Source organism: Rutidosis leptorrhynchoides, chromosome 4 (genome assembly GCF_046630445.1).
Source record: "Rutidosis leptorrhynchoides isolate AG116_Rl617_1_P2 chromosome 4, CSIRO_AGI_Rlap_v1, whole genome shotgun sequence".
Taxonomy (NCBI): Eukaryota; Viridiplantae; Streptophyta; class Magnoliopsida; order Asterales; family Asteraceae; genus Rutidosis; species Rutidosis leptorrhynchoides.
The window spans coordinates 475,747,893-475,770,597 of record NC_092336.1 but is presented as its reverse complement, the minus strand read 5'-3'; the positions used below and the strand labels follow the sequence as shown (position 1 = coordinate 475,770,597).

The window sequence follows — 22,705 nt, the reverse complement described above, 5'->3', positions numbered from 1 at the left end:
ATTATACCTGCCAACGGGTTAGGTTGGGTCGGTTTGGGTAACGGGTCAAAACGAGTTTGGTTAAAATGGGTCATGGGTCAAACGGGTAAAAATTTTAAACGAGTCCAATTGGGTCAGGTTAGGTTTGGTTGTGTAATGAAATGAAACAGATCATGGGTCAATGGGTCAAACGGGTCATATACTTTTACATTTGATTTTTTACATTTATTATATTATTTTAGTTATTATTATATACTCCGAATTTAATTATTTCATATATAAATATGTAGATAATAAATGATATAACCAATTAACCATGAATGCTTTCATATATGACACTTGTCATAGTCGATCCATTTTACCTATTCATGAGATTCATTAGACATTTCTATTTATTGAGTTTTAGGATTTGATAGTCATTATATTTGTTTTTTTATATTTTGTATAGGACCTAATAGGTTGAACGAGAACCCATTGGAACTTTTTTTTAAGTTTTTGTTTACATTGTTGGACTTAATTTTTCTTAAGACCCAATTGACCCGAAAACTTGGCCTAATTACTCCAAAACTTGACCCTAAATTACTCGAAAACTTGACCCAAATTTGAGATCATGGGTCTCAATTGCCTAGTATAATCCAAACATGCATGTGAAACATTTTAGGGGTGTTTGGATTTGCGTTTTGAAAATTAATCATGCGTTTTAAATAATCATACAAATAATCGGCAGTAGCAAAACGGGTTATATTGATGATTTTTGGATTTCATTATGTTGTTTGGAAATACAATAATATGCACAGTTTTGCAAGTGTAACTAAATCAGATTATTTGATTAATTAACAAACAAATAGGAAGAAAAATATGTAGAAAAGGAAAGAATCGGATAATTTAAAAAATCACATATATCATTTCGCTGCATAGGGGTAACTTGCTTTTTCATTTTCATGTTTTAAGTCTCTCAAATCGCAATAATTGATTTTAAAGTTGAATTTGCCAAACACTATTAGTTAATTATTTGCGATTTGAAAACGTAATAATGAATTAATCTACTCGCAATCGTTATGTCAAACACCCATAGTATAATCTACTAGTGTTTCGCATTCCTTGTTTACTAAAAACATTTGAGTTGGTCGGACTGCAGATGAACGTGCTAACATAAAAAAGGGTTGTACGTATTAGGTTAATTAAACAAATGTGGTCATGTTCGTCCTTCGACTATATCAATTCGAAAAAGAAATATGTATATTTCAGTACAACTTTAGCTTATTGGTATTAAAGGTAGACTGGACCTATAGGAGTCTAGTTTATTTTTTATTTGAAAAGCAACAATCTTATTAAACACGAATGAGTGAATACAACGCGAATAGGGATCCCAACATGTCTGGACCTTCAAGGAACACACGAAAATAATACTAATGGTACAAGTAGTTGCAAGTATGCAACTTCAATATATACAAAAAAAAAAAAAAAAAAAAAAAAAAAAAAAACCCCACTAGGCACAAAGTACATAAAACACGAGCTAACAGATGTTACAATCACGAAACTTATAGGTAATGACTTGGATTCGAGATCCACATTAGCCAATCCGAGCATTTCCTTTTCGATCTTGTAGAAAGCCATTCGAAAGATTTAGTTTGTATCTCATTTAGAGCCATCGGAGCGGTCCAAATTGTTTCGATTTTTCCAAATAAGATACGCACTTATCCATCTAGTAGCTTGCCACAAATTTCCGCCAAATTTAGTAGATGTAGATGGTTTGTCATCTCCTAAGACGTTCATAATGTTTGAAGGTACAAAGGATCCAGCATTCCACCATTTATAAACTCGGGACCAAATATCTTCCACACATTTACAAGAAATAAGCGCATGTTCGACCGATTCTAAATTATCATCACAAAGTGGGCATCTCACCGAATGAAGATCGATGCCCCTTTTATCAAGTTCAACTTTGACGGGTAATCTTCCTTTGAGAGCTCTCCAAATAAAAATTTCAACCTTTTTTGGAACAAGGTTATTACGAAAAGTTTTTTGATTCGTAGAATACTGACCAAGTAAATGTTCGTCTAGTAGGCACGAGAGTTGTTTAACTGTAAAGGTTTCATTCGAAGCAAACGCCCATTTCCAGGAATCCGAATTGTTGCTGTTACACTCGAACGCGATCAGAAGATTGGTTAGGTTATGCAGTTCGTCACAGGTCCTTCCAGAAGGATTTCGGGACCAATTCCAGTTTACGATCAGCTCATTGTTGATTCTGCTGCAGCGGTCTTTTACTGTTGCGAATTGATTCAGCTCCAATCTGTAAAGCCGCGGAAACAGCTTGCATAGCTTGTCTGATCCGATCCAGTGTTCTTGCCAGAAAGATGTAGAGTCACCATCCCCAATTGTCTTGATAAATGAGTGCGTGAAGGGTACCTGTAACTCGTTCATAGCAACACCACTAGCAATTATGTTATTCCAGAGACCTATTGGCGAAGAGTGAAGCGAATCACCCTCAACCAATAAACCGCCGTCTGACCCATAAATACTACGTATGATTTTGACCCAAAAAGCATTGGTTTCGGTTTTAAACCTCCACCGCCATTTTCCCAATAGCGCGAGATTTTTAGCTTTTAAAGACCCAATATTTAGCCCCCCCCGTTCCCGAAAGTATTTAAAACATTTTCCCATTTTACCCACGCAATTTTATGACCCGAACCAGAGACCCCCCAAAAGAACATTCTCCTTACACTCTCAAGTAATTTTAAGACTCTTGGCGGAGCACGAAATAACGAAAAGTAGTACAACGGTAGACTAGTGAGAACCGACTTAATTAGTACCAATCTTCCTCCGAAAGACATCGAACACATTTTCTAACTCGAAAGGCGTGACCTGAATTTATCTATTACCGGTTGCCAATCTTTTAATTTATTCATTTTCGCACCTATTGGCAATCCAAGGTAGATAAAAGGGAATTTGCCTACTTGACACCCGAAAAATCTAGCCATTCTACAAGCTTCCGTATAATCAACCCCTACCCCGTATAGACAACTTTTTTGGAAATTGACTTTTAGTCCCGAAGAGAGTTCAAAGCATTTAAGAATATATCTTAGGTTATGAGCGTTTAGTCTACTCCACTCCCCGAAAAAAATCGTATCATCGGCATATTGTAAATGTGAAACGAGCACTTTATCCACCCCGACTTCTACACCCTTGAAAAGTTCTTTCTCAATTGCCGCCTTAGAAAGTATGTTTAAACCCTCCGCCGCGATGATGAAAAGAAACGGTGATAAAGGGTCTCCTTGTCTTACTCCCCTTCCGAGTGAGAACTCATTAGTGGGAGAGTCGTTGATAAGTATAGAAATAGAAGCCGATTTGAGACAAGCACCTATCCATTCGATCCACTTTTTGCCAAACCCCATACACTTCATAACCTCAAAAAGGAATTGCCAATTAAGGCTATCAAACGCCTTCTCAAAATCTACTTTGAAAATGAGACCGCTTTTACGTTTTAACTTTAGATAATCTATTGTTTCATTGGCTATTAATGCACCATCTAAAATAAAACGGCCCTTTAGGAAAGCACTTTGTTCTAATCCCACAAGAGAAGGTAGTATTTTCCTAAGACGGTTTGAGAGGATTTTGGCAACGATTTTGTAGTAACTTCCGATCAAGCTTATTGGACGGAAATCGCCAAGACCCTCCGGATTTGACTTTTTTGGGATAAGCGTGACAAAAGACGCATTGCAACCTTTAGAAATTTCTCCTCTATCCCAAAACCAAGTGATGGCTTCAATTAAGTCAACCTTTATTACATCCCAATACTTTTTGAATAATTTCATATTGAACCCGTCGGGCCCCGGCGCCTTTGTACTTCCACAATCTAGTATCGCATCACGAATTTCGTCTTCCAAAAATGGTTTTTCCAATGTATCGGCTTCTTCTGAAGAAATAGAGGGATATACGAGATCCTCCAATGAAGGTCTCGTTGTATCTGGTTCTTCAAATAACCTTAGGAAATGTTCATAAGCCTCGTTTTTTATGTCGTTTGGATTTTCGTTCCAATTACCATTTATATTGAGACCCCTGATATTGCACTTGTTATTTTTATTTCGGATGATTGAATGAAAAAAATTCGTGTTTTCGTCACCATCGAGCGCCCAACGGACTCGGGCTTTCTGCCTCATCATATCTGTTTTTATTTTGTCTTTGTCCATCCACTGTTTTCTCTCAATTTTCCAATTTTCTAATTCTGTTTCATTCAGGGCTGTTGTTTCGGCTTTAAGTTCATACAACATAGCTAATGATTTATGTTGTTCAATTTCCTTGTCGATCTTCTCGAATTTTTCATGGCTCCACGATTTTAATTTGGACTTAACAACTTTCAATTTGACCATGAATTTTGAGTCTAACCTGTTTCCACTATAAACAGTTTCTGACCAGGCCTCTTTTATCAAAGTCTCAACGTTCTCATCTTCGAACCATACATCAAAAACTTTAAAAGGTTTAGGCCCGAAATTTTTCTCTTCGTCTTTGAGTAGTATGGGACAATGATCGGATTTTGTTCTTTCTAATGCTACAGAAGAAAGGGTGTCCCATGTAAGATAACACTTTTTCGAGACGAGAAAACGATCCAACTTACTAAATTTAACCCCATCGTCACTCACACGTGTGAAAATTCTACCCCCTAAAGGGATATCCATAAGTTTATTAGATGCAATAAACTCATTGAACCAACGTGCTCTACTTACCACGAATTCACAATTAAATCTTTCCGATAAGTCTCTCACTTCGTTAAAATCGCCACAAAGCACCCAAGCATCATCATCATCTAACATATTCCCCAACGACTCCCATAACCTTTTCTTTGTAACATCATCATGCGGCCCGTAAATATTTAATACATTAAGAGCCAAACCATTGTTCTTCAATTTACCCTTAATCCCAATAACATGATCTATCCTAATAACATCAATAGCCTCGAAGTAATTAGAATCCCAAACCAAAAGTTGCCCACCCGATTTGCCTATCATTTGCTGTTGAATAAATTCAAAATCGGCATTTCCCCAAAGAGATTGTACCCAAAGGCGATTGACCTGATGCAATTTCGTTTCTTGTAACGCGAGAAAATTTGGTCTTTCTTTTAAAATTAATTTTTTAGTTTCACCAAATTTACTGTCTTTTCCACTCCCAAACCCTCTAAGATTATAAGAAATCATCTTCATCCAAAAAATAGTTAAGGACGAAAAATAAAAGTACAGATAGCTTACTGAGCAGTAGGCTTACTGGCAGTAGGCTTTTTCTGCCATTTCATTCCTAGCTTTCTTCCAAAATCGTATAATTCCTCTTGATTGATAGAATTATATGTTGACGAGTCTGATTTGCCACCCTCGTTGCTTTTGTTTATATTACTCAAGGTTGCTTTTGAGTTATTAAATCGTTTGCTAGTTTCCTAACATAGTGGGGTCTATTCCACTCCAACGGATCGAGTAGAAATGTAAAAGTTGATGGGTTTGTTAACCTATTGTTAAAAATCATCTTGCAACGACAAAGCAATCTATACATTCATTCATGTTTATAATCTAATTTATTTATATTTATATAATCATAAAACTAAATGAGCTTTAAATAAGGTCATGTGAGTTTGCTTGCTATTGTACCCATTCGTTGTTTGTCCTTCAAGCGGCAGTTCATTTCTTCTATTCTAAATTAAGTAATTAAGTACACTACAAATACATGAAAGTATTATTCCATGATACCAACTTGCATAAAAAAATTGTAATGGGAGCTTTAGGAGTGATAGTGGTGTTTAATTGAGTGTACAATAGCCTAAGCATAGGGTACAAAGATTTTAAGCAAGAGAGAGTGGTAGTATTCGTAACTTTAAAAGGGTAATGGTCGTTAGTGATAGTTTTGTGTCAAATTGTAGGAGACACATTATTTTTTGTTTTATTTATTTATTTATTTATTTATTTATGTTTTCTTTTTTGTGGATGACAAAGTTTCAAAGTGTATTTAGGAATTTGAACCTGCGTCATATTTGAAGATGCTTAAGCATCCAATTATTAGACCATTTCGTGTCGCCGAAGAAACACCGCAAATCAAGGTATCGGTGCGTCATGTTTGCGTTCGAATGAAACGAGGGAAGAAACACACGTTTCTTGTTTTTCTCTCTTTTTATTATTTTAAAAATATTATTTTTACTCCCTTTTAATAATTAACCCAATTATATTTTAACACATCATCATAATACTTCTAACCAACACCACACTAATCCACCCAATAAAAAAAACATGTCCTAGTCACTAAAAAAATGCAAAAAACAAGAAACACGAGTAAGAAACGTCTATCACCGTTACAAATGGTCTTAGTGTTGAAAAATCGTGTGTACTTTTAAATCAGATTAACGCAGCGGATAGTTAAAATAATAATCTTTTATTATTTCATAAAACATTTACAAGATTAAATATTCATATATTTAATGAAACATGCACACGATTAATTTATCCCAATGAGATCCAGTTACACCACTAATAATTGTCAAAATATGTAATTCACAAAGTGAGTAAACGATATACCTTTCTTGAAGAAACTGATTGAAGGAGAAAAACCTACGATCAAAAATATGACCGTCTCTTAGGATAGTCCACACTACACTTCAAATGACCGTCAATGGATGCTAGTCCAAACCCAAGTAACTTATTATAATAATCAAATTATTATAATAAAACAATATATAATACTCCGTATAACTCTTGTTTGCAAGAACACTTAAGCATCTCTTCATGCTAATTAATTTCACTAATTAAAGAGTCAAGGATGAGATAAAAAGGGTTCATTTGATTTGCGATGTATGTGTTTCCTTTTCTTTTTGTCTGACTTACTCTTTCAAAAACCAATCAATGCTTATATTTATAATATATGTGTAAAAGTAAACATTGAATTGTGAAGTCCGTGAAACAAAACGCGTACAAAGTTATTTTGTTTCTATCTATATTTAGATTCCCATAATCTCATATTTCGTTTGATTTGATTTTAAAAAGTCGTATTTCTCAAATACTTTAGGGGTATGTTATGTAACTTATAATTAATAATTTCTATGTCACTTTCATGTGAATAGTAAATTAATTAATTTCGTTTCATTTAGTATTCATATGAATAGTAAATGAATTAATTTCGATTTACTATTTTGTTACTTGAGTAATATATATATATATATATATATATATATATATATATATATATATATATATATATATATATATATATATATATATATATATATATATATATATATTATTTGACGTCTCGGTGTATATGTGTGTGACCCCGAAGACTCAAATGAAGTTGGCCATATAGTTATATGTTGTACCTTGCACATTAATCCTACACTTAGACCACCCGTTTAAAGTTTAGAGACTTTGCATTTGAATAGTTAATTAATAATGTCAAGTCAAACATAACATATAAAACGAAAATGAAAATAATGGTACTAGCACGTTCATAACAATATGAATGTAAAGATACCGTGCTGATAACTGTTTGTGGTAGTCGTTAGCAATGTTAACCTATATCGTTGACCAATAGAAACTTTATAGTGAGAATTATATTCGTTCAATATTTGGATTTGGTTAACGACGACCTTTAGAAATTTCGTTAAATACATAGTGGTTACTTACGAATTAGTAGTGACGTTTATATGAATGTACAATTATTTAAATCATGTTAATAACGTCTGTGAGGGTCTTGATAACAAAACCAATTCATATTTAATATTTTTATATTTTCATTTTTCTATCGTCAAAAAAGTTTTCATTTTCACAATTTCACGGTTAATCAATCAAAAATGATTTAAGTAAAAATAGAAGAAAATAGATTGACTAACAATGTGATAACTGTATATGTTTTAAAATGTGTCCATTTATATGGTGAATATTTTATTTGAGACGCGAGAGTAATATAATTTGTTTTCAATTTATTTATATATAAATAATAAAATTAATTTTTATTAATTAAATTAAATGATTGATATAAACAAACAAATTATTATTTAGTACCGAATTTCAAATCACAGTCCTCTGGTACCTAGTCGTGGTTTCTCTGATTTTGTGTATACTGTATTTCGTTTGTACATTTTTATAGTTTCTTAACTTCTTTAACGTTTTACTTGCTTTTTAAAAAAAAATTATCTGTGATGGAAGAGAAGGGTATCTGGGCTGGATTTTTGGGATGTACGTAAAGTTGTTAGAAGGTTGATAATACAACCGTATAAAATAGGAAGTTGCTGTACTGTGAATCCATCGTCAAAAAGTAGCAATAGGCATTAGTCATACATCGTTACAAATTGATGCAGGCGCGAATAATTGACCCTTTTTACTATCACGTGATCTCTTCGTAAAACGCAGGTGCAGGTGTACGTATCAAGAAATTAGGAACCTATGGCATCTACCCAAAATCTTAGGTATTCATGCGTTGGACGATCCCACATAAAGCCACGTGTCAATCTTTTTCTTTCTTTTTTTTCTGTCTAATAAACAAATACGGAGTACAACCGAGTAGTTTAGAACGGTGACTGGTGTTACTTATGGTGTCACTTGTCTTTTTGCACTTTTTGAATGACTAGGACGTGTTTCTTTTTTTGGTAAAGTAGTGGTGGTGTTTCTTTTTAATGTTAGTTAAAAGTATTGTGATGATGTGTTATAATATAATTGGGTTAAATATTAAAAGAGGATAAAAATAATATTTTTAAATTAATAAAAAAATTAAAAACAAACAAGTGACACAGTCACTTTTGTTGTTTATTTCTAACAAACGCCAAAGTGACACCACAAAGTGATGCCTTGTTACAGTCAAAAATGACGTTACTTTTAGTCCACATCAGCAAGTGACGGGGTCACTTGGACCCATTACAAATGGTCTTATGCTGTCAATATTTGATTTCTGTAATATGCTCTCACGTAGAAGGATATGTTTACTAAAATAATTATCAAACTAGCTCACATGGGTGACAACATAAACAAGCGTGAACGAACAAAAAACCCGCAAAGTGACCATATATATAATTCAATTCAATTCAATTACTATTCGAAATATTGGTTGGGTACTGGCTAGGTAGGACCTAGCTTTAAAAGGGGGCCTTGTTGTGGTGAGTATTTAACAAGACATTCTAGTCTTATATTGTCTTTGTATTTGGCACAAGTAATCTAGAGCCTAGAGGAGCATATTCACATTTGAGGTAATGGTATATTTATCCTAACTTATTCCTCCGTATACTAATTATAATTATAAGTTTATATAGGGTAATTTAGGATCCAATTTCACTGATCTTATTAGTAGTATCACTACACGATCATGTAGTGAAATTAAAATATTAAAGTTGTTTTTAATTTACTAACTATGGTAGTTATAATAGGCCGGGTGCCCAAAATGGACCAAAAAAGATGGGAAGGAGTGTGGGCGTACGCATATGTGATGGTGGTTGCACTAGTTATCAGTGGTGTAACCGGAGCCGCCCCTAAAAAGGCGGTCGCTGTTCCATTCGGGAAGAACTATATGCCTACGTGGGCCCTTGACCACATTAAGTATTTTAACGGTGGCTCGAATATTCAGCTCTCACTTGACAAGTACACTGGGACCGGCTTTCAATCTAAGGGCTCCTATCTTTTCGGTCACTTTGAAATGCAAATAAAAATGGTTGCCGGAGATTCTGCTGGCACTGTCACCGCCTTTTATGTAAGTATATACTTCTATGTTTGCTTGTGTATATACATACATATGTAGACGGTGTTTTTACGTACGTAAAGTCTCGGGTTCAAACTTCACATCACATATTTAGGGGTCAAGTTAAAGAGTCGAAAAAGGTAAAGGGGTAATTTGAATGGGAGTTGATCCGTACACCACTTGTTTTTTTGCCATACAACACCAAACTACAATCTTTGACTATTTTACCCTTTCTAACTCAAGGCCCTTTTCCCTAAATTACTTATGAGAAAGGGTAAAATGGTCCAAAATTAAATTTTGGTGGTGTATGGCAAAAAGTAAGTGGTGTACGTATCAGCTTCCAATTTGAATAGACCGTGTACATACAAGTAAAAATACTCCCCTTCTCCCCTCAGAGTAGGCTGAAAAGAAAAACCTTACTTGTTTACATGTTTATGTTAACCATTTCAAGATAGCGCGGGGTTGAGGCCCTGACATCTTTATAGGATGTCTCATGTTCGAATCTTGGTGTGGTCAGGGAAGGGTTGGAACCGGCCACAGACGGTGACGGATCCAGAAAATTCTTTCGACGGGTGCAAAATGTTGAAAATTTGAAGAAAAAACAAAAAAAAAAAAAAAGAAAAGAAAAGAAAAACAGGGGCGAACGTCGAATTTTGACATATGATACGAACTCTAACATATAAATACACACAAAAAAAAAATTGGATCATCGGCGGCCGACCCCAGTGACCCCTTATAGGTCCGCCCCTGGCCAGGGAGTAATCCAGATAGACCAAGTACGTTAGAGTATGCGGGTCAGAATACTCGCTCTCTAGGGTATTTCGAATAGGAAAAACCTTACAACTATTGTTTACATGTGTAAGTAACTTTTAAGATGCAATTATACTAACAGGAATATGGTTTGTAATGTAGTTAACTTCACAAAACGAGCAGCATGATGAGATAGACTTCGAGTTCTTAGGAAACAGGACAGGGCAACCGTACATTCTACAAACAAACGTATTTACCGGGGGTAAAGGTGATCGTGAGCAACGTATTTACTTATGGTTTGATCCTACGAAAGAGTTCCATTCATACTCGGTCTTGTGGAATATGTACCAAATAGTGTAAGTTTTGTTTTAAACTTTTCAACTAACTTGCAAATTAAGCAATAGTATAGGGATTAAACTTGTAAATTTACTATTGACAATATTTTCCAGGTTCTTTGTTGATGACATTCCTATAAGGGTGTTCAAGAACAGTAAGCATTTGGGAGTTAGGTTCCCATTTAATCAACCCATGAAGATATACTCGAGTTTATGGAACGCGGATGATTGGGCAACGCGGGGTGGATTGGAGAAAACTGATTGGTCGAAAGCGCCTTTTGTTGCTAATTACAGGAACTTTCATATTGATGGTTGTGAATCTTCTGTGAACGCCAAGTATTGTGCGACTCAAGGCAAACGATGGTGGGACCAAAAGCAGTATCGAGACCTTGATGACCACCAATGGCGTAGTCTTAAGTGGGTTCGTAGGAGATACACAATATACAATTATTGTACTGATCGTAAGCGCTTCCCTAAAATGCCTATTGAATGCAGAAGAGACCGTGATGCCTAATCATATGCATCTATAGGGATTCAAGATAAAGAATTATGTCAATCATATGTTATGTAATGTTATGTTATAACGATCAACGGATTCAAACCATCATATCAAATTTAATCATTTCAAATTTAGTTAGGTAAAGCTATTCATTGTATGATTACAGAAGATGTTCATGTACTATTCTCTTTTAGTATGTTAATGTATTGATTTATGTTTAGATGGTATCTGCTTTCACATTATTAACAGCACAAAAAGTTTATATAATATCATCTGAACATTCAATATTTCATTATCCAAACAACTCGTATATCATTCAAATTTTGAAGCTAACAATTTCATAGAATTAAATTCAAGATTTGTAAATCCTAAACATCTTAAACCACATGTAATCAAGAAAAAATGTACCTCAATGTAATGAAATGGATGCTAATAGAAGAAAGCAACATCATTGATTAACAGAATTTCATCTTGAACTAGAGAAGTGTACCACATGGAATTAAAATACTTGAACTAGAGATTATACATCGCATTATTCGCATTCATGAATCCGAAAGCAAATAATACATATTGTACCACATGAATAGTTCATCAGCAACCATATCCTATAACCTTGGTGTAGTTATATATCAATATCATTGTGTATTCATCAACATAATACTACAATTACAAAATTCCTAATGATATGTGTTTGTGGCTCTTAAAAAATACTCATCATCTATACTTCCATCTTCAGCTTGCGCTTCATAATGGCCCTCATCTACTACACAAGAAACCTGATTTATTATCCACATACCACGACAAACTATAGCACAAATCCTTTAAACTAACGCAAGGATCCATGGGTCAGTAGACCTACATCAAGAAATGGAGCCTAAATTGATTGTGTTTTCATTAACTAAGGTATCTTTTGCAGATACGAGTGAAATATATCACCATGCTTTTGAAACTCTAGTGACTTCAATAAGGTCGTTTATGATCTGTAAGATTCAAGATATTGTTGGTTTATTTTGGCTAGTAGAAGATATGTTTATCCCACATTGGTGGGAGGAAGATGTGAGGGGTGAGTGACTTGGTTATATAAGAGGGGCTAAGTCTTCATTCCAAATTGCACCAATCAAATACTATATGTTTATCCCACATTGGTGGGAGGAAGATGTGAGGGGTGAGTGACTTGGTTATATAAGAGGGGCTAAGTCTTCATTCCAAATTGCACCAATCAATACACTTTAAGTATTTGATTATTTCTTTCTTTCTTACCCTTGTTTGAAAGTTGTATTAGTTAAATATTTTGGAGAGTGTAGTTGGCTTAAGAGAGTCGTCTATATCATTGTAACAATTTGTGATATAGTGTATTTTCTCTCTTTGGGGGCCGGTGGTTTTTCTCCTGTTTTGGAGTTTCCACGTTAAATCTTGTGTTGTGTATTGTTCTTATTTCTTTACTATTATTGTTGGGCTGGGTGGTGGGAATTAGTGAGACCGTAATTTCCCAACAACTGGTATCAGAGCGTCAGGTTTGACGAGGGTCTCGGTTATAGGAGTCGGAGTATGCTCTGTGGTTGCCACGGGAGTGGATCGTCCACATCAGAAACGAATTCTATTGATCGTATAGGGTATCTGGTTAGACAATATTTTTTCTGATTCGTAGTAATAGTTGGATTTGTTAGTGGCGAGTTGTGGATTTCCGATTTAAAGGGTCCTGACTACCTGCTACATCTTTTGGCTATTCGAAACGTGAGCAAAATCAGAGAAAGTTGTTGTCTATAGGATACGGATACGATGTCGAAGTTCAGTCCAATGAGGTTTGATGTAGAGAAATTTGATGGGATGATCAATTTTGGCTTATGGCAGGTTCAAGTCAAGGATGTGTTGATTCAGTCCGGTTTACACAAGGCTTTGAAGGGTAAACCCACCCTTGTTCCTAGCAGTGATTCTAGCAGTAAGTTCGATGAAGAAGAATGGGATGATATGGATTTGAGGGCAGCAAGTGCGATTCGTTTGTGTCTTGCAAAGAACGTGCTTGCAAATGTGCACGGGTTATCAACGGCAAAGGAGCTTTGGGTTAAACTAGAGCAGTTGTACCAGGGCAAGGGAATCTCAAATCGGTTGTGTCTTAAAGAACAATTTCATACTCTGCGTATGGATGGGGGTTCAAAGATTTCAGATCATCTAAGTATTCTTAACGGTATTGTTTCAGAACTGGAGGCTATTGGAGTTAAAACGGATGATGAAGATAAAGCTTTGAGGTTGATATTATCTTTATCATCGTCTTATGAACACATGAAACCTATTTTGATGTATGGGAAGAAAACTCTGAAGTTTGAAGACGTTACTAGCAAGCTCCTATCCGAGGAGAAAAGACTGGAAGGTAACGGGGTCTCGTCATCAGGAGATACGATAGTGTTGTGTTCGGATAGGCAGAAGAGAAACTCTAGAAAGAATCTGACATGCTGGAAGTGCGGGAAGACTGGACATGTAAGGGTTAATTGTCCCGGTGGAGCTAATCCGGCAAATGGCTCCAAAGACGCTAACATTGTCTCCGTTGTTACGGAGAGTGACGAATTCCTCTGAAGTCACGTCATCCTCATGGTGTGTCCGCGCCACCGTGGAAAGGGATGTTCGTTAGCGGTTCCACAATTACACATGGGCATTGGTTTGGCGTTGATGCAGGTTGTGTGGTGGAAACTGATGTTGTAGCTGATGAAACTTCCAGGGAAAGCCAATCAGGAAGTTGCACCATAAAGTTTCAGCTGGTTGTTTAACAACATGTGCCGAGGTGAAATGCTTGGAATGTGATATTCTAAGTGCTATACTCTTTATGGTGGAGTATGATAATTCTTGTTAAGAGTTATGATTGTCTGTGATGACAATGATTGTCGGTTTAGACAATGTTCGATGAAGATGCAAGTTTTGTCTCTTGGGAGATAATGTCAATGGCATGAAGATGAGGATCTTGAAGTTGTCGTCGAGGAAGCGTCTACATCGGTTATCCTTGCAATGTGGAAGCATGGTTATCTTCTTCTATCCAAAAGGTGGAGATTTGTTGGTTTATTTTGGCTAGTAGAAGATATGTTTATCCCACATTGGTGGGAGGAAGATGTGAGGGGTGAGTGACTTGGTTATATAAGAGGGGCTAAGTCTTCATTCCAAATTGCACCAATCAATACACTTTAAGTATTTGATTATTTCTTTCTTTCTTACCCTTGTTTGAAAGTTGTATTAGTTAAATATTTTGGAGAGTGTAGTTGGCTTAAGAGAGTTGTCTATATCATTGTAACAATTTGTGATATAGTGTATTTTCTCTCTTTGGGGGCCGGTGGTTTTTCTCCTGTTTTGGAGTTTCCACGTTAAATCTTGTGTTGTGTATTGTTCTTATTTCTTTACTATTATTGTTGGGCTGGGTGGTGGGAATTAGTGAGACCGTAATTTCCCAACAGATATAGCTCACAAATAACCAGCTTTTTTCTAACTGCAAGATAGTAAAGAAATGACTTCAGTCCATAATCAATTCCGGCAATGTTTAATCTCTAACGGGTCAAGTAAACAAAACAAATTAAAAAGTTAATGTCAAATGGGTCAAACGGGTTGAAAGAAGACCAAGTGTATTTATTATATTATTAACACATACTAAATCATTTTATTTGAAGAAACAGATTGTATTATATTAATATATAATCTTTTTAATCATATATTGGACAGACTATTTACAAATCAAAACAAAAACAAAATTTGCAGACATAATGTCTTTCGGGTCAACCCAACCTAACTCATATCTTTGGCCATTGCCCAGCCCGCCCGACCCGCCCATTAAACACCTCTAGATCTCCCCGAAAACAATTGTAGAAGAAACAAAGAGAAGACAAACCAAGGAGAATCGGGCAACAAACACTGATGAAAATGGCCATCAGTCAGAATTCCTATGATGAAATAGCTTTGTGATGGCTCTGCGCTCACAGTCCTAATATGATAGTCAATTTTAATATAAACAAAGTCAAGGAAACTGTGTACATGTCAAAACGTATCTTAAAGTTGGAGTTATAGTGACGAGAAATGATTACCTTAAACATATGTAGCACCAATGGTTTATCTGGATTTGTTCTCTTCAATTTCAAGAAAGTATATCCAAAGCTTAATTGGTCGCGTGAAGTAAACCTATCAACTTCATTAAACCACAGACACGCAAATAAATTCGACATTGGTGTATGTGCTCTAACAATAAATGAACCTTCAGGTACATCTGATAATGCTAAAAATGAACATATATTTCATAGCATTATCTCTCAAGAAAGACAAGCTTTTAGCTGAGGTTGTTCTATTTACAAGTGATATTCGTTTAAATAATAAAAGGTGAAAACAAAAGACAGATTCGACGATTTGAAGACGCAAACGATCAAAAAGCTAAAAAGTACAAAGTACAATCAAAGTGGTTCAAATTATTGATGAGAAACGTCTCAAAATTACAAGAGTACAAGACGCAAAACGCAAAGTACAAGATATTAAATAGTACGCAAGGACGTTCGAAAATTCGGAACCGAGACATGAACCAACTTTTAGTGCGCGACGCAACGGACCAAAAATTACAAGTCAACTATGCACAAGAATATAATATAATATATATATAATTATATATATATATATATATATATATATATATATATATATATATATTAAAAAATACAGCAGCCCACGTTTAAATCCAGAGATGAGCTGTATTCCATACCTCCGCACTCGCGGAACTTTTGTGAACAAAATATCCGCACTCGCGGAGGTCTACAGTGAATTGTGGGGCTATAAAAGTCGCGCATTCTGATCGAATTTTTTACACCTTTTTCTATTTTTTACTCTATATACATAATATATGTATCAATTATCAATCCAAGTCGTAATCTCAATTTGTAATTTTAATTTTAAGTTAGTGATAATAATAAGGTTGGGTTAGTCGAATGTTTTAAGGTTTTGTAAGTCGGAACTCTGTCCGTGTACCACTACGCTATTAATACCCACTGTAAGTTATGTTTTTATTATTTTCATTAATGTCTCGTAGCTAAGTTATTATTATGCTTATTTAAATCGAAGTAATCATGATGTTGGGCTAAAATATTAAAACGGGGTAATTGGGCTTTGTACCATAATTGGGGTTTGGACAAAAGAACGACACTTGTGAAAATTAGACTATGAGCTATTAATGGGCTTTATATTTGTTTAATTAAATGATAGTTTGTTAATTTAATATAAAGATTTACAATTGGACGTACCTATAAATAACCATATACACTCGATCGAACACGGTGGGCGGGATATTTATATGTACGAATAATCGTTCATTTAACCGGACACGAGAATGGATTAATAGTTAATAGACTTATTAAAACAGGGGTGAATTATGTACAAGGACGCTTGGCGTAATTGTTAACAAAGTATTAAAACCTTGGGTTACACGCAGTCGATATCCTGGTGTAATTATTAAACAAAGTATTAAGACCTTGTTACAGTTTAAGTCCCCAATTAGTTGGAATATTTGACTTCGGATATAAGGATAATTTGACGAGGACACTCGCACTTTATATTTATGACTGATGGACTGTTATGGACAAAAACCAGACGGACATATTAAATAATCCAGGACAAAGGACAATTAACCCATGGGAATAAATTAAAATCAACACGTCAAACATCATGATTACGGAAGTTTAAATAAGCATAATTCCTTTATTTTCATATTTAATTGCATTTTTAATTATCGCACTTTTATTTACTGTCATTGTATTTAATTGCACTATTAATTATCATACTCTTTAATTATTGTAATTTTATTTTATCGCACTTTTATTTATCGCAATTTCATTATCGTTATTTACTTTACGCTTTAAATTTAAGTTATATTTATTTTTAATATTTTACATTAGGTTTTAACTGCGACTAAAGTTTTAAAATCGACAAACCGGTCATTAAACGGTAAAAACCCCCTTTTATAATAATAATTGTAATATATATATTTATTTACAAATATAGTTTTAAAAATATAGCGTTAAACTTTGCGAGATCCCTGTGGAATGAACCGGACTTACTAAAAACTACACTACTGTACGATTAGGTACACTGCCTATAAGTGTTGTAGCAAGGTTTAGGTATATCCACTCTATAAATAAATAAATAACTTGTGTAAAATTGTATCGTATTTAATAGTATTTTCCTTGTAAAATTAATACTATTTCATATACCCCTCGCATAACATCAAGTTTTTGGCGCCGCTGCCGGGGACAATTAAACGCCGAAATCGCAACGCTATATATATATAAAAAAAATTTATTAAGTTTTAGTTTATTTTTGTAAAAATACGTTTTAAATATTAAAAATACAAAAATATAAAAAAATGTCTATATATTTTTAAGAATTTGTTTAAAATATATAAAATTATAAAGTAATTCTATTTCTATTTTTCAAATTATAAGTTTTTATTTATTTTATATAAATATTTTATAAAACAGAAAACTAAAATAAAAAGTAAAAAAAAAAAATTTAATAAAACAAACTAAGCCTGCAAAATTCGAACTGCATCTGATCTGAACCTGAGGTATCCGCACTCGCGGTACTTTTTGCCAGTTGGCATCCGCACTCGCGGAGGTTTCTGACAGGTCAAATACTGCAGCATTAATTACGAAATTAGGGTTGTTTAATTTATTATTATTATTAATTAGGATTTAATTAAAATATTAATTAGTTTTAGTTAATTAAATTTGTATTTTTAGGTTTTAATTAGTTTTATTACTTATAAAATTAATACTTTTATAAAATATTAATTTAAAAATAATATTTTTATAAAAATTGTACTTTTTACAACTTTAAGTTTATTTTTATATTTTGTATCTTTTTATTTGTTTTAGCGTAATATTTATTTTTCGCTCGTATTTAGTTTTAAGTCATAGTTTTTGCCATAGTTATTTTTATTTCTAGATTTTTAGGCTTTGCCGTAAAATCCCTTAAGTGCCTTTTCTTTAGACTAAGATTTAGGTGCTTTAGAATTTTGCGACGCCTTTTTTATATTTTAGTACTTTTTAAGTTATTGCCGTTTTGGATATAGTATTCCTTTTAAGCTTTAATATTTTTAGACGCAACTTTTAATTCTTAGTTTTTAGTTTCTTTTTAAGTTTTGACGCGCTACTTTCTTATTTTTATTTTTCGACGCCTATTACTTTTCGACCTTTTATTTTTCGACGTTTTTCGACGCGTTTTTTTTCTTTCTTATTTCTCGACACTCTAGTTTTTAGGACATAGAATTTTCTATTTCTTCTCTAAATTTCTTTAAATTTCAACGAAAAATTATTTTAAGCGGTTAAATTGATAGACATCCATTTTCTGGTTCGTAGTAATAGTTGGATTTGTACGTGGACCGGGTTATTGGAGCCAAACAGTACTCAATTATATTGAGACCAAACGAATCCTGCCCCTCTGCTGCATCTTTTGGCTATTCGAAACGTGGGCAAAATCAGAAAAGTCTATTAATTTGATAACTTATATAATTTTTCTTATTTTTATAACTAATAGGATATTCAGTGAATGCACCGAGCAAAACGTTCACCACCTTTTGTACGTTCACCACCTGTAACTCGATCAAGACATCTAGCAAAAATTGTCGCCGTTGATTTTTCTTTAGAATCATCATCCAGTCGACCAAGTACTCCAATTCAAATTTCCGATAATCCATTTTTTGAACCCGACCTCACAATTGAGAATCCGGAGAATATTCAGGGACGATTTCGAGATCCTGAACCATTAATCTTTCCTCCGGAACCACCAATCATTCAAACGAAGATTGTAGAGGAACCAACCATTAAATCAGAATCCTCTAGTGATTCAGATTCAACAAATTCAATCATGGAGAATCTGGAACCTCTAAGTATGGAAGACCGAATGAGAGCTAAACGCACTGGCCAAGGTCACGCAATTACTCAACCTGACATTAATGCACCAGATTATGAAATCAAAGGACAAATTCTACACATGGTGACTAATCAATGCCAATTTAGTGGTGCACCGAAGAAAGATCCAAACGAACATCTTCGTACCTTTAATAGGATCTGCACTCTATTTAAAATAAGAGAAGTGGAGGATGAACAGATATATCTCATGTTATTTCCCTGGACTTTAAAGGGAGAAACCAAAGATTGGTTAGAATCGTTACCTGAAGGGGCGATTGATACATGGGATGTTTTAGTTGAAAATTTTCTTAAACAATTCTTTCCGGCATCTAAAGCCGTGAGACTTCAAGGAGAAATTGTTACGTTCACACAAAAGCCAAATGAAACTCTATATGAAGCTTGGACAAGATTTGGAAAGTTATTAAGAGGATGTCCGCAACATGGTTTAGACACTTGTCAAATAGTACAAATATTCTACCAAGAATGCGACATCACTACAAGAAAAGACATCGATATAGCAGCTGATGGTTCCATTATGAAGAAAACAGCAACTGACGCTTACAAAATTATTGATAACACTGCTTCCCACTCACATGAGTGGCACCAAGAAAAAGATATCGTTAGATCATCTAAAGCAGCTAGAGCCGATTCTAGCCATGACTTAGATTCCATTTCTGCAAAGATAGATGCTGTCGAGAGACGAATGGAAAAGATGACTAAAGATATTCACTCAATACGAATTAGTTGTGAGCAGTGTGGAGGACCACATTTGACAAAAGATTGTCTCAGTATTGAACTAACAATGGAACAAAGAGATAATGTTTCATACATAAACCAAAGGCCTGGAAATAATTATCAGAATAATTATCAACCGCCAAGACCAATCTACAATCAAAATCAGAATTATAACTGAAATGTTCCATACAACAACCAACAAGGTCCTAGCAATTAACAAGTATCCAACAATACTTACAATCAGCAAAGACCTAATTTTCAAAATAAACCACCACAAACCGATGATAAAAAGCCAAATTTAGAAGACATGATGTCAAAGCTAGTTGAATCTCGAACTCAGTTTTTCACATCTCAGAAATAAACCAATGAACAAAATGCTCAAGCATTTAGAAATCAACAAGCTTCTATTCAAAATTTGGAACAAGAAGTGAGCAACCTAGCAAGGTTAATAGGTGAAAGAAAACCGGGAAGTTTACCAACTGATACAAATGCTAACCCCCGGAATGAAACAGCTAAAGCCATTACCACAAGAAGTGGTATTACACTTAAACCACCTGAAATACCTGTAATTTCTGATGAAGCTATTCCTACTCCATAAGAACCACAATCTGATCAAGATAAGAAAAAAAACCGGTAGTTGAAAAGGTTAATAAAGATAACACAGTTAAGGCTAAACCTTATGTTAAACCATACCAACCACCACTTCCTTACCTGAGTAAAATGAGAAAAGAGAGACTTGAAGCCGAGCAATCTAAATTCTTGGATATGTTTAAATAAATAAATGTCAATCTTCCTTTCATTGATGTGATTTCAGGAATGCCTAGATATGCTAAATTTCTGAAAGATCTAATCACAAATAGAAAGAAAATGGAAGAACTCTCGGCCGTTACTATGAATGCTAATTGTTCAGCGGTGCTGTTGAATAAGATACCAGAAAAACTCTCTGATCCAGGAAGTTTCACAATTCCATGTTTTCTGGGTAGTCTTAGTTCAATAGAAGCATTGGCAGATTTAGGTGCTAGTATAAATTTAATGCCGTATTCACTATACGCTAAACTAGATCTTGGAGAATTGAAACCAACATGAATAAGCATACAACTAGCCGATCGATCAGTAAAATATCCTAGAGGGATAATGGAAAACATGCTAGTTAAAGTTGGTACTTTAGTATTTCCAGTAGATTTTGTTATTCTGGACATGGAAGAAGATTCTCGAGTTCCTCTCATATTAGGAAGACCATTCTTAAACACGGCTAAAGCAATAATAGACGTGTTCGGTAAGAAACTGACCCTAAGTATAGAGGACGAGAGTGTTACCTTTTCAGTTGATAGAGCCATACAACAACCGTAATCTGCAGATGATACATGTTATTATATTCAAACTATAGATTCACATGCAGAATTGTTAGAAGAATTTCTAGAATTACAAGGAATAGGAGAATGTTCTATAGGAGAAGGTACTGAACCAATTAATGAAACTGAAATGTTAGCTACACTTATGGCTAATGGATATGAACCAACAACAGAAGAAATTCAAATGCTAAAAGAAGAAGACAGATATCGATACAAATCATCGATAGAAGAACCACCGACATTAGAGTTAAAGCCACTTCCAAACCATTTGGAATATGCTTATTTACATGGTGAGTCTGAATTACCTGTAATAATATCGTCTTCTCTTACTGAAAATGAAAAATCTAAACTCATTTCTGTGCTAAAAGCTCATAAACCAGCTATTGCATGGAAAATTCATGATATTAAAGGAATAAGTCCTTCGTATTGCACACATAAAATCCTTATGGAAGAAGGTCATAAAATGTATGTGCAACGCCAACGAAGACTAAATCCTAATATGCAAGATGTTGTTAAGAAAGAAATTATTAAACTGCTTGATGCATGTTTAATTTATCAAATCTCTGATAGTCCATGGGTAAGCCCAGTTCAATGCGTACCTAAGAAGGGTGGCATGACTGTCATCACAAATGAAAAAAATGAGCTTATTCCTACTAGGACTGTAACAGGATGGCGTGTTTGTATTGATTATAGAAAATTAAATGACGCCACCAGAAAAGATCACTTTCCATTACCTTTTATTAATCAAATGTTGGAAAGATTAGCCGGAAATAGTTACTATTGTTTTCTTGATGGTTTTTCCGGATATTTTCAAATTTCAATAGCACCCGAGGACCAAGAGAAAACCACGTTCACATGCCCTTATGGTACATTTGCTTACAAACGCATGCCATTTGGACTTTGCAACTGAAATGTCCCGTTCTTTTTGATTAAAAACGTTCCATATTAATTGATTTCGTTGCGAGGTTTTGACCTCTATATGAGACGTTTTTCAAAGACTGGATTCATTTTTAAAACAAATTATAACCTTTATTTCATAAATAAAGGTTTAAAAAGCTTTACGTAGATTATCAAATAATGATAATCTAAAATATCCTGTTTACACACGACCATTACATAATGGTTTATAATACAAATATGTTACATCGAAATCAGTTTCTTGAATGCAGTTTTTACACAATATCATACAAACATGGACTCCAAATCTTGTCCTTATTTTAGTATGCAACAGCGGAAGCTCTTAGTATTCACCTGAGAATAAACATGCTTTAAACGTCAACAAAAATGTTGGTGAGTTATAGGTTTAACCTATATATATCAAATCGTAACAATAGACCACAAGATTTCATATTTCAATACACATCCCATACATAGAGATAAAAATCATTCATATGGTGAACACCTGGTAACCGACATTAACAAGATGCATATATAAGAATATCC

General features: G+C 34.3%; 2 protein-coding genes and 1 pseudogene across 2 annotated transcripts; 1 reads left to right on the top strand and 2 right to left on the bottom strand.

The window, feature by feature from the left end:
- Positions 1 to 1,617: 1,617 nt before the first annotated feature.
- On the bottom strand, positions 1,618 to 2,643 carry LOC139842308 (uncharacterized). Its single transcript, XM_071832460.1, has one exon. The coding sequence runs from the start codon at positions 2,641 to 2,643 to the stop codon at positions 1,618 to 1,620; it is 1,026 nt and encodes a 341-aa protein (XP_071688561.1).
- Positions 2,644 to 9,160: 6,517 nt separating this feature from the next.
- Positions 9,161 to 11,340, top strand: LOC139844533 (xyloglucan endotransglucosylase protein 2-like). Its single transcript, XM_071834752.1, has 4 exons — positions 9,161 to 9,187; positions 9,356 to 9,684; positions 10,585 to 10,778; positions 10,872 to 11,340. Exons 2-4 carry the CDS (start codon positions 9,379 to 9,381, stop codon positions 11,269 to 11,271), a joined length of 900 nt encoding a protein of 299 aa, XP_071690853.1. The 5' UTR covers positions 9,161 to 9,187; positions 9,356 to 9,378; the 3' UTR covers positions 11,272 to 11,340.
- Positions 11,341 to 15,160: 3,820 nt separating this feature from the next.
- LOC139842307 (probable hexosyltransferase MUCI70) overlaps positions 15,161 to 22,705 on the bottom strand; it is a 35,206-nt pseudogene continuing 27,661 nt past the window's right edge.

What these genes read in the sequence shown, in the direction of transcription:
- LOC139842308 (XM_071832460.1), bottom strand. Translation starts at nt 2,643, where the DNA reads ATGGGAAAATGTTTTAAATACTTTCGGGAACGGGGGGGGCTAAATATT.
- LOC139844533 (XM_071834752.1), top strand. Translation starts at nt 9,379, where the DNA reads ATGGACCAAAAAAGATGGGAAGGAGTGTGGGCGTACGCATATGTGATG. An exon ending in GCACTGTCACCGCCTTTTAT is followed by an intron (nt 9,685 to 10,584) that starts GTAAGTATATAC and finishes TTTGTAATGTAG; the next exon opens with TTAACTTCACAAAACGAGCA. An exon ending in TGGAATATGTACCAAATAGT is followed by an intron (nt 10,779 to 10,871) that starts GTAAGTTTTGTT and finishes AATATTTTCCAG; the next exon opens with GTTCTTTGTTGATGACATTC.